The sequence below is a fragment of the Corythoichthys intestinalis genome, chromosome 1, assembly GCF_030265065.1.
Source record: "Corythoichthys intestinalis isolate RoL2023-P3 chromosome 1, ASM3026506v1, whole genome shotgun sequence".
Classification (NCBI taxonomy): domain Eukaryota; kingdom Metazoa; phylum Chordata; class Actinopteri; order Syngnathiformes; family Syngnathidae; genus Corythoichthys; species Corythoichthys intestinalis.
Genome location: NC_080395.1, coordinates 59,787,140 through 59,799,995, shown reverse-complemented (window position 1 = coordinate 59,799,995; position 12,856 = coordinate 59,787,140). Strand labels below are relative to the sequence as shown.

At 38.3% G+C, this 12,856-nt stretch overlaps 1 protein-coding gene across 9 annotated transcripts in view; it reads left to right on the top strand.

The window, feature by feature from the left end:
- neo1a (neogenin 1a) overlaps positions 1-12,856 on the top strand; it is a 303,823-nt gene that overhangs the window by 246,889 nt on the left and 44,078 nt on the right. For all 9 annotated transcript variants that reach the window (XM_057834057.1, XM_057834073.1, XM_057834013.1 and 6 more), the window contains exons 9-12: positions 3,303-3,457; positions 9,766-9,914; positions 12,128-12,266; positions 12,394-12,443. In XM_057834057.1, the coding sequence (XP_057690040.1) occupies positions 3,303-3,457; positions 9,766-9,914; positions 12,128-12,266; positions 12,394-12,443 (493 nt within the window). The remainder of the gene's footprint in view (positions 1-3,302; positions 3,458-9,765; positions 9,915-12,127; positions 12,267-12,393; positions 12,444-12,856) is intronic.

Below are 12,856 nucleotides of genomic sequence, written 5' to 3'. Positions count from 1 at the left end.
ACTATAATGAGGACTAACATGGTAGGACAGTATAACCGAGAAACATCAACGGCGCGACAACGTGGCCGCCACGAGAACGCAGTGAAACGCAGGCGTTAGAGTCAATCAGCCAATGCACACCAGTCGCAGTGCGGCCGCGTGTTAGATGCGTCCCAGAAGCGGCTCAACGCGACGCACGCGAAAAGAATGGCAGAGTTTATTATTTGACGCGAGACGTGGCCCTCCTGGGTCAATACTACTACCGGTAGCTAGGATCGGGCCGGAAGTCACTCGTGTAAAAATACGGTGGATCCGGTCGATTTTCAAACTAATATACAATCGTAACCTACTTTTTGAGTCCATCAGATCTCTTGAGTGGCAGATCGGGGCATAGTTGACTTGTCTTTGTTGATTTACTGCTGTCTTATCTGCTATAATAATAACCAACACGGCCCCGTGTTCAATACTAAACCCTCCTACCACAGCAAAACAAGTAGGAACTAATATTCACATAGGAACTAAAGATATACAACATAAATTATACAATATAAATGAATACTACATCACATTTGTAAAATATAAACACATAAAAAAATTAGGGCTGCCAAACGATTAAAATTTTTAATCGAGTTAATTACAGCTTAAAAATTAATTAATCGTAATTAATCGCAATTAATCGCAATTCAACCCATCTATAAAATATGCCATAGTTTTCTGTAAATTATTGTTGGAATGGAAAGATAAGACACAAGATGGATATATACATTCAACATACGGTACATAAGGACTGTATTTGTTTATATTAACAAGATGGCATTAACGTTATTAACATTCTGTTAAAGCGATCCATGGATAAAAAGACTGGTAGTTCTTAAAAGATAAATGTTAGTACAAGTTATAGAAATTTTATATTAAAACCCCTCTTAATGTTTTCGTTTTAATAAAATTTGTAAAATTTTCAATCCAAAAAAAAAACTATAAATATATATAAATAATAGCCCATTTAAATAAATTGAAATGAGCTAAAACACCTGTTATTGAATTATAAGAATAATACACACATCCTGCTTACACAATTACATTCATTAATTTTTGTGTGGCGCTTTAACTTGAGAAAATCCACCAATAAAGCTTTTGAAAACCGTTCATAGGGAAAAAAATGTTTCATTGAGGCATTTCATTTGTAAAATACATGTTAAAATCATTCATGTCATTGGGATTGCTTTTCTCTTTAGCACAGGACTTCTTTTTTCTTCTTTCTCTCAGAAAGAAAGCTGACAAATACGCGGGGTCTAAAAGGCAAATTGTTGTTGGATTATCTTTAAATACTCGCTACTTTTTGAGCAGAATTCTAGCTTTGTATAGACTCATGTTCCTATTGTTGAAAGCACAAAAGTATGTAATAAACAACTAGCACATTTATATTTTGCATTTTGTTTTCTTGCTGTACCGAAAATGAACCGAACCGTGACGTCAAAACCGAGGTACGTACCGAACCGAGATTTTTGCGTACCGTTACAGCCCTAGCAGCCACCCTCTACCTCCTCCTCTAAGCCGTGGCCTTCTGTAACTTTTCTGTTGCCGATGTATTCCCTAGTGGCTCCCGAAAGCTTTTTTAAAAAATGTTTGAAAATGGAAAAGGATGGGTAAGGGAATTTTTTTTTTGTTTTAATATGATTTCTGTCGGAGGACAAATATGACAAAAATGTTCTTATTCATTAATATTATAATGAAATTAAACTTGAGGCAGCATCGTAAAACAGAGTAGTCACATTTTGCGTCATTCTCTATACTATAGGATGCACTCCAGGGGAAATAATCATGAAGGCTCATTATGTATTTGTTGCCAACTTAATCATTTTGATAATACCGGTAGGCTGTTATAGCTAATAGACATACATACATACAGCATGTTGCCTTCGTTGTGAGGCTTACAGTAGGCTTTTAATTTTTTTGCGGCACCAGACATATTTGTTTTTTGGTCCAATATCATTTTAGGTTGCCGACCCCTGACCTAGGCTTACTCCAGAGTAGAGTAGAAAATATTTCTAGAGGAGTAGAAGCTTTTACCATTGCAAAGGGCAACTCCTTGGCTTTAAAAGGCTTGAGTTTCTGCTCTTGTTTTGTCGTGCAGCGCTTTGTTGCAGTCGATGCTGTTCTTAACCTTACATAGGACACTCATTGAACTAATTGGCTGCTATTGATAGGGCCAGATGTCCAATCAATTTTGACTGGAAGAGGCTGACATTGAATGATTGCTGCCAACCCTCCAAATTAAAATCGGATTGGGCAGAACTCACACTGCCCACCTCTCACAGTCAAGATGGAGTGGACATGTAGCACAGTCAATGGCACTGACACATGAGAATTCACAGCCAGTCCTCCTAGTTTAAATGAAATGGACACCTGTCCTTGTCAATAACAAGTTTTAAATACTATGAAATTAAAATAAATGAACTTTAGAGCATTGTAGGGTGCCCATAACCAGACAGTATTGCAGTTTTTATTCATTTTATTGTATTAAATGTGTTTTTATTACAAGTTATTGATTTATGATTGTAATATATCATAAGTTAGATGAATAACAATACATACAATACCATTATGCTGAATACGACTAATAGAGAAATGATAATATAATTGAGACCTGGCGTCCATATATGTCAGCTCCGGGGAATGCTTGTAGTCATACCTGGTTCTAGGCTTTATTATTTTTTCAGAAGTTGTATTTTTTTTAATACATTGTACATGGATGCTAGGGCTTGTGTGTTTGTTTTTACCCAAAAATGGTCACTTCCCTTAAAACAGCTGAAAATGATATGTAAATCAAGCTTACTTGTGTTAATGACTAGGTGACCTTATATTTTCATCTATATAGTTTAAAAAAATGTACTATACGAACAAAAATCAAGACGGTCAGAGCTTATTTTATTCCCCCATTATTTGTATTTGTTATAAAACTGTATACAGTATTTATCGCATCATATTTACTGATAAATCCATCACCATAGACAATTACTGCTCTGTGATCAGAAATCAAAGTTTTCTAGTTTTGACGGTTCTATCAAACAGTTTAGTGACTGCCAAAAATTGCCGTCTAATCAGTCTCCCAGGTCGAATAAAATGCGCAAGTGACAATAAGTGTTTGTGCACTACAATAAAGAATAAGTTGTAGACATTTTGACACTCCTACTGACCCTAGTGTGATGTAAGTATACTCGTGTATGTGATTAGAAACAAAGTAATTATTTGAGATAGCCATCACATTTTCGAATACTTACAGTACACTGATTTGTATTTTTGTTTATTTGTGTCCACATCAGGGAGCGAGTTGTAAATACAAGCCGGCCAGGGGAGTTGCAGGTCACCATCCAGAGCCTGATGCCAGACACCAAATATCGCTTTAGAGTTGTTGCTCATAACATCAACGGCCACGGGGAAAGCTCTGCCGGACTAAAGGTGGCCACCCAGGCTGAAGGTGAGGCAAACACATACCCGCGTACTGTACATGTGCACACAGGCATGCGGTGCATTTGTGTGCTCAGTAAACAGGATGTGTAAACAAAAAGACAAACTCCAGCTAGTTTGTTGGAAACCTGCTTGCACCAGCTCACAGAGGAAAACAGGATGCACTCAAAAGAAGTGTAGAAATGTGCAAATAAACCCTCACCTGTGCAAATATTCACTTCCGCACACAAACACTGGCTTCAAACAACCTCCCACCGCCGAACACACTTACACATAGCCAAGTCTTTTTAAGCTCGACCACCCAACAACACACCAGGGAATTGCCCAATCTCCTTGCGAGCCGCTCCATGTTTACCCCAAAGCATTTCTGAAGTCGTTCTTGTGTATGTACGTCTCGTGCACTAAACTAAGCTTAGCTATGCAAGTACGATTTGTGTTCAGAAGTACAAGAACAACAACAACAAAAAATCCTCGCTTTTCAGATATTCATTAAATTTTTTTGACTGGTGGAGACTTGAATCATAGCGGAAAGACGGGACTTAGTTTTACTCTTTTTGTGTGCGAAGGTGGCTCAACACTGGAGCGCCCACTCTTTTATCGCTATGTATAAAAGAGCTACAATTGGAATCCACCTCCCACACTTCCTCTTCTGATGTTCCCTAGCTTCTGGCAGCATTTCACTCACTGTCACTTTTTCATTCAGCTGCTGTCTTTCTACCTGTGTCCTTGTTTGGAGGGCAGACGGATGAATCAACACACTTAGGGTGCCAGTGGGAGCCGGGGGATAGCAAGCAATGGAAAGGGGGGGGGGGTAGTCTCCAGGTTTACCTGGACACTATATTTCTGTCTCATGCGGGCTCCTATTTTCAAATTGGAGCTTAAACTTTTGATCTGGGCGCATACAGCATACTGAAGCTCTTCAGAAAATGGCTTAACATAAAGCAGGCGCTTTCACGCTGTATGCACACTGATAAATGGCAGCCTCACTTTCCTGTCAGGAATATCTGCAGTAAAGCTTATGATATAGAGTATGGAGATATGTTGACATGCAAAGCTTAAAAGCCTAGTTATATTTCCACTCCAAAGTACTTTTAAGAACAAATGACACCTGAAGGTAAGATTTTCAGTGCTGCCTTGGTTGTCATTGATTCTATCTCAAAATTAGAACCAGTACATGGAGTTCTGTTTTTGAATGATGGTCAATCCCGCACATCTCCTGCCTATCATTTTACATCAGCAGGGGTAAACGCCTTCTTATCCATGACCCTGAACAGGATTAATTCTATAGAAAATAAATGGATTGTGATGGGTATTTGCCCTGCAGTGAAAGTTGAACGAGAGTGTTCAGATAACTGCAATTTTTGGGATTTATAAATATTCTATAGACCCTACTCACCAACGTCACAGAATGACGTGTCGCTGTATCCGGCCGCCATATTGTCCGTCAGTGTTTATCCGTATTCTCAAAGGTTTCAATTTGTCGTGCAATTTATAGTGCAATTCATGGAAGCCCCGGTGCTTTCAGATGCTGTAAACTCATTGGATGCGTTGCATAAAAGGCGTTATGTGGAAAAGCTTCAGTCTATCCATTCGCCAGATCCATATTTGATGCCTAAATCGATATTTTTCGACCCGCTGTCTTCGCCCTCTCTGCCTGACATCTGCTACCCTGATATCTACAACTATCTTGTCCACACAAAATCAGCCTATTCTCACGAAAGTTTGAAAAACTTTAAGAGCAGCACTCTAAGCAACATTACCCGGTGTGACCCTTTACTTCCAATTTTCTAAAATGGCGACAATCAATTAAAAAAAAGTTGACTGCGATGGCCGACGCTTCAAGGATAGGTGGATATTGGACTATTTCTTCAATAAAACATGCAACAACTTTGTCTGCCTCATTTGCAAAGAGACAGTCGCTGTTTTCAAAGAGTTCGATGTGACGCAATATTACCAAACAAGACACGCTGACATGTACGACAACATTACAGGGAAGATACGCAGCGAGAAATTATAGCAACTTGAAGCTAGTTTAATTTCACAGCAGCAGTATTTCGCAAGAGCCCGAGTGTAGAAAGAGAACGCCACAAAGACGAGATTGTTGAAATTATGAATTTAAAAAATTATAAAGCAAATGTGACACACAGAAGGGCTTGCTAAAATTTGTTTAAATATATTGTTCTATGTAAATCAGCCATGGTAGCCCCCCGCATTTTTACCACACCAAATCTGGCCCCCTTTGCAAAAGGTTTGGACACACCTGTTTAACTTCTTTCACTTGGTACCAGCTAAATATTATTCAAAAAATAATGATGGTGGAAGAAATAAGCATCTTGAATTTGAAACTGTATGTTGTCGGCGATTAGCCTCGCAATGATCTTAATTGTGGTTGTCAGCCCAAAACCCTGTAAATATACTGTATATTAAATGCATCTTACCAGATATAAAATGACTACTACATAATCTGTAGTGATCGTTTGGTGCCCAGTTTTCTCGTCGAATTGCAGCAGTCCATCTCGCTCTCCTCTCCGGGTCTCTTGGAATACGGTAGAACTTCAAGTCTCTCCGTCCATCTTCTCTGTTATTGCAACCAACTGCCACACACGCCTTCACCATTTTGATTATAATGTTAACGAGCAGAAAAACACGCCATAATAGGAGGAATTTACGTAGCAGTAATGCTTAAACCCGACGAGCTGACGGACAATATGGCGCAGAGGCGTGGTTGTGACGTCATGTGAGTACGGTCTATAGACAGGTTTCCTGAGGGAAACATGGGTGGCGCCATCTTTGACATTTTCTGCTACAGACTTCCGGTTTTGACGGAACAACATGAAGTGCGATTGAAGTAAGCAGTGTGTAGACAAAGTTAAAACTCCTAAATCAAACCAGAGGAATCCACGGAATCTCCAAAAATGGATTCAGCACGACGTAGATGAAGCATGCACATGTTCTTATCACTTCGTTGATCGTTCGTGGACAAAACTCTAAAAATCTGTGCAGCCCTGTGTTAACATGAGGTTTAGATTGGTACACCGGCCTCTTGAGTGACCAAAATGAGGCAAAATTACAAATAATATTACAGTCGCCGAATGCAGAAGAGCTGACACAGATTTTGTTGTTACAAGGAAGTACTACAAAGTGTTGTTCATATGGTTATAGTGATGGTATTATAAGCTCATCAGACATGTACATATAAACACAAATAGTATGTCATTCATTTTTATTGCAGATATTGATTGCAATAAAAGTTTTAGACAACATGATTCAATTTCTTGTTTTAGTTAAAACGTTTCGTACATGTGCCAAACAGGTCAATAAATCGCAGTTTATTGAAGGTGGAGCATAAATCTAGCCTTCAAACATCAAGGTACAATGCACGTTGTCTCAATATGTCCATCAATGTAAGTGTTGTGAGGCACATCAAGTTGTCTTCCCTTGCCTAACAGCTTCTTGTAACACTTGCATTTATGCGTTTACTTAATTGTGCCATCCTACACGGACTGATTGGCAACAGGCTATCAGCAGATAGCATGTTTTGCAGTGCAGCAGTTGTAGTAATTAATATTAAATATCATCATAATTACAATCATCATCGTAATAACAATATCTAGGACAACAAGTCGTTTCATGTGCAAGATTTTAGCTTTAGTATTTTTTTTTAGCACCGGACGCATGAAAATGCAGGGTTAGGAAGAACATACCTTCCATAACACAGCGACAACATGGCTACATAAACCCTCAGTCTTTGTGGTGTGGCAGATGGATGCGGTTTTTCAAATTCTTTATTGAGGGATTTTGATAAGTGATGCCCCTCAGGCTCCACTGTTTCTTTTGGTTAGAGAAAGTGTAAAGCGGATGTCACGAGCAGAAATACGGAAGTACCCCTGAAACTTGTTTACATACATCTGGATATTTAAAGGGTATTATAATACTAAGGGGCTGTGAGATATCAATAGAACAGTTATGTGGCAAGATAACAAATATTAATAAATTTAAATAAAAAATAAATCACATTCATGAGCAATTATCGAAAATAGATCGAAAATTACGAACATTTCCGAAAGTATTCCGGAAACAGCCGAATGGGGCGGAGACGTCACAACAAGGAAACAAAAGGTCGAGGCAGGTACCATAGTTGTTTATCGACGATAGAGTTGCGTTCGGATTTTATCAAAAAATCGCTAAAATGGTTCAAACCTGTCATGCTATGTGGAGTACAAATAGCCATTTATCGTAACGTAGTACCCTTGAGTTCCCGAACGCGTGAAAAAGAGCTGGACTACGCAGACAATGAGTAAAGTTCGTCCGTGCTAAGAGGGCTAATTTTGCAGACCCAGCCTCCGGCACGGTTTTGTGTGGTGCGTATTTTCCACCTGAAAGCTATTCGAACTATGGACAAATTAAATCAGGTTTTGCTAATAAATTGCTGCTGAAAGCAGATGCGGTGCCCACCATACATGCACAGCCACCTAAATGTCCCGAGATAGCAAGAAAGAGGACGATGACTGGCTCTGATGAGACCACCCCAGGCTAACCAAAGGAGCAGAGTAGCCAAGCTCGAAATGGCCAGAGTGAGTACTCTTTTATAATAAAAACAAATCACGCATTGGATATAGGACTGGACACATGTATAAATTATTGCTCGTAAAATATATAGAACAAATCCTCTAATCCCATTCATATTTGTGTCTGTTGGCAGAGCGAAAACCTACGATAGCACAATAAATGACCCTTATTCTATACATTACTTTATTTTGCGGTCACGGTGTATCAGCTTCACAAAAAGAAATGCAAAACAAACCATTCGGTGTTTCCCAAACTATCTGTTGCCGGTGTTTCATCAGTGTGATTGCTCCCCTCAATGATCATTTCATTAGGCTGCATTGGCTTTCATTTGGGCTCAAATTGATAACCCTAAACACCAAAGAAAGGTTCATAACTCTCCTCGTCACCATTAGAAGAATGTTCGTTACGTCAGATTCGTCGCTGCAATTAGAAACAAAATTGTCCGCCATCATCGCCGCCATTCAGTACTAAGCACTGAGCCAGTTGTTTCCTTGTTGTGAGGTCACGCACACAATATGCTAGATTTCCGGGATCTCGGGCGCCGGTCGTTTTAGCTTGACAATCGATCCAAATTTTTATCATTTTCTTGCGACGTGTGTAATTACACCAGGTGGCATGATATGAATCCAAAAGGCATGCGTTTATGGATAAATGATGGAATATTAGCATTTCCCCAGGTGTTGTAAATACCCTTATAGAGTTTCAGACAGGAACAGGGCATTCATGTACTTAAGTGGACTGTTTTTGTTGTTTTCTCGAAAAAACAATGGCAGGGTTTATACGGGTCATTAAAAAGCATTTAAAAGTCATTAATGGATTTTGTCAATTCAGGCCTTGAAAAGCATTAAAACGCATTAAACTAAATGTTTGTTGCATGACAAATTGTGTCAACTTGATGGTTTTTTACATAATTTATTGTCTGATATTATCGGGTTGCCAATAATATCGGCCAATTAAATTTTAAAATGATATCGGATGATATCGGCATCGGTTTTTCATTACCTTTTTTGGGACAATATACATGTTGTCTTCAAAGTGAATGCAGAAGCCTTCTGCCTTTGTACAAGGGATGGTCACAGCTTAGCACCGCAGTTATGCTTATTGGCCATTAGATGTCTCCAAACTATGATGTTTGGTATGTTATGTTAGCAGACCATTTGCAAAAATTAAATGAACAATAAACGATTGAAAAATAATTAATTATAAACTTACCTAATTAAAACATACCTAATTCACTGTGTTGTTCTTATTTTGAGTCAGAAGCACTGTGTGAGCCATATGCACTTGATCCAAAAAACTGATGTTTGCATTAATTTGATTTCAACAATAAATGTGGTAGTGGTGTAATATAGGTACTTTTCCCATAACTCTCTTATTTTTCACAGAATCTTTATTGGAAAATCTTGAAGTTGGTACATTTGTCATTATTAAAGCATTCAGTTGGGCATCACAATACAATTAGCCATAATATGTTAATTCCACGACCGCATATATCGGTATCGGTTTGATATCTGTATCGGATTTTTGGAGTTGGACAATATTGGGATATCAGTTAAAAAGTCATTATCGGACAACTCTATTTACAATTTGTGTGAAACAATCTGCAGTCGGGCATGGACATTAAATTAGTTTAAAGTTGCATTGAAAAGCATTAAATGGGATTTGCTGAAATCTGTAGGAACTCTGAATGGACATCTCGTTTTAGAAACGTATTCAAAATCCTGTTCTCATCTGTCATTTGCTTTACAGTTCAAGTACCCGGCCCGGCCCCAAATCTGCAGGCGGCATCGAATACACCTACCTCTGTCACTCTGAGTTGGGAGAAACCCCTGACTGGCAATGGAGAGGTCCTCACCTACAAGTTGTATTACACCGACAAAAGCATTGGCAATGAACAGGTTAGTTACAGATTGGAATGACATATACATAGGCGGAGTTTGACTTTTGGGGCAGAGGGGCCACAAAATGTTGATGACCCCGATACGCAGTGTCAGCAATAAAATTAACTTACAAGAAAATGTATAATAATAAGTTGACAATGAGCATTTTTTGTGTCCCATCATTCTTGAGGGGAGTTCTAAATCAGGCTGCTTAGGCAATACTTTTCGCCAAGATCGTCATCCATTGAATATGGTATGCCCGCCAGAGTCGTGCCAATGTAGTTACCCCAGTCAAAAATTGTGTCCCCTGGGCAGAGTCATATGGAGGTAGATTTGTGTCTTTATTATTCAATCATAAAAAAGTTGCTTCAATAAAAATATGTTTTCAACCCAAAAAAAAAAGACCCTTCAATGAAAAAAAAAGATGTCAATGCAAAAATAAATTTGAAACTCTGAAAAATGCATGTGAAACCTATTTTTCTTAGATTTTTTTTTTTTTTTTTTTTTTTTTGATTGAAGCAAGTTTTTTGATTGAAGTAATGTTGATTTGTGTCTGGGCCACGTTTTGGCTAGGACGTTTTTGTCTTTTTTATTCATTCAAAAAATAGGTTGCTTTAAAAATATATATATTTTCAAAAAGAAAAATCAATCAAAAACAGAAAAAAAATTAATTATAGAAAACGTTTTTGAATGCGAAAAAATATTTGAGATTGAAAAATTTGCATTTGAACACTTAATTTTTCATTGAAAAAGTTGTCTTTGAAGCAATCTCTTTTGTGTTTGGGCCATATTATAGGTAGGACATTTGTGTCTAAATCATTCAATTCCCAAAAAAGTTGCTTCAATCAAAAAAATATATATATATATATTCAATCAAAGAAAAAAATCATTTAAAAAAATGAAATTGCCCTCCCCTATTTTTTTTTTATTATATGCAAAGCAAATGACTGTCTAAGGTGCTCGTCACATGATCTGTTTAAAAAACAAATTTGACCCATTATAAAAATACTTTTTTTTTTTCATTTGATTCATTTTTGTTGCAGTTTTATTGCTTTACAACTTTATATATATACAGTATATATGAAAGTCAATTTCATGCAATGACACTTTTTGACCACCGGGGGGGCTGTCCCCCATGGCCCCCCTTAAAATCCGCTTATTGACATATATGACTGACTGAAGGTTTGAGCGTGTCTTCTTATCTTTTGTGATGACTTACCTTATGCTACTGGCAAATGAGTTCAGTGTGTGCTTATAGTGAGCTCAGAAACGGATACAATACAGTATATTAAGACCGATGTAAACTAATGACCATCTGGATGTACCATATTTTTGGGAAATGATGAGACACCTGTTTACTAAACCTATTTGCCCTGCACGGATTTCTAAATTTACTCATTACTTTACTGTTGAGTTACTCTACTGTTAAATGTTCAAATGTAGAGCACAGTTGAGTAAATGTTTGCATCTTGTTTATCTACAGGTAGCTCTGTGTCACTGGAGTAGAATTCAGGGGATTTGATATTTAGTTAGGCCCAGCAGCTGCCGCATGCAAGCCAGTGAGGCATTAAAAAGCCTTTAATATGATAATGGATGACACGTCATCCAGTGCATTGAGTAATGATGCCTCAGCTCCCTGGAGGAGAGCCTGAGATGAGCTGGTAAAAACTAAGAAGTGGAGAGAGCTGCAAAGAAATGACCCCTAACACTTTATCTGCAAAAGAAAATTACGGTATACCGTAATCTTCTAAACCGTCTATCTTTAAGTATAAATAAAGTTGCTATGGAAACTCTGATCCAAGTTAAAAAGTTCTAATTAGACTTTCATGGAAGCGTTGTTGGGTTTGACAAACTAAGAAGTGTATGCAAATGGGCTTTAAGTAATTTAGGACACACTGATTGGCCTACTTAGGCGAAGGAAAATTGAGAGGCACAATTCATGCAGCCGTTTTATAGTGTGAATTTAGATTAGATAGATAAGATAATGCTTTATTAGTCCCGCCGTGCCAATGCTGGGATGATTATGATAGATAAAAAGTAGTCTAGGTCTGAGTAAAAAGTAAAGAAAGCACTGACATGGTGCAAAGAGAATCACTAAACTTGTGTGCTTAATGCGGAATGTTTGCTCACTATGTACTGATTTATTCTCACCCTATATCAGTATTCTAAATGTATGCCTCCCGTTCTTTCTATGTGCATTGACTGCTCACAAGGTTCTGTTTATCTTTTAGGACGTTGACGTGGATGGTGTATCGTATACCATGACCGGGCTGAAGAAAAACACACAGTACAGTTTCCGTGTGGTTGCAAACAACAAGCACGGTCCAGGTGTCTCTACTGATGATATAATGGTCCGCACACTGTCTGACGGTCAGTGAGCACAAATTCCTACTTCTCTAACGCTGTCAAAACTAAGAATTGTGTTTGTAAAGGTGACTCTTTTATTGATTTTGTTCACTTTTCTTTAACACTGATATAGTTGTCTTCTTCCTTGCAGTGCCAAGTGCCCCTCCTCAAAATTTCACTCTGGAGGTTCAGAACTCAAAGGTAAGCCACAGTTTTCATGGTTTTTCTTTTTACTGAGTGCGAGCTGCTCATTTTGTGAAACATAAATTTCACGCTAACGTGCATAGAAGGCAACAGGGCTGTTATGTATGCGTATGTGTATGTACGTATGTATGTAGGAGTGTCTGCATGCATGTGTGATTAGATGCCTGACACAGCCCCACAGCTCTGTCTGGCTACGAGGGTGTGTGTGAGCCCTTATTGATCGTCTCATCAGGAGCAGGCGGAATGGCTGTCAGAATTGCTTTACCCCTCTGTAGCAGCTTAAGGCACGGTACTATGGATACATGGTATATGGTTATGCAAGCCATATACAGTTGTGTTCAAAACTATTCAACCCCCACAATAGATAAGGGTTTTTGCAAGTTTGACATTTATTTTTCATCTTGTTTATA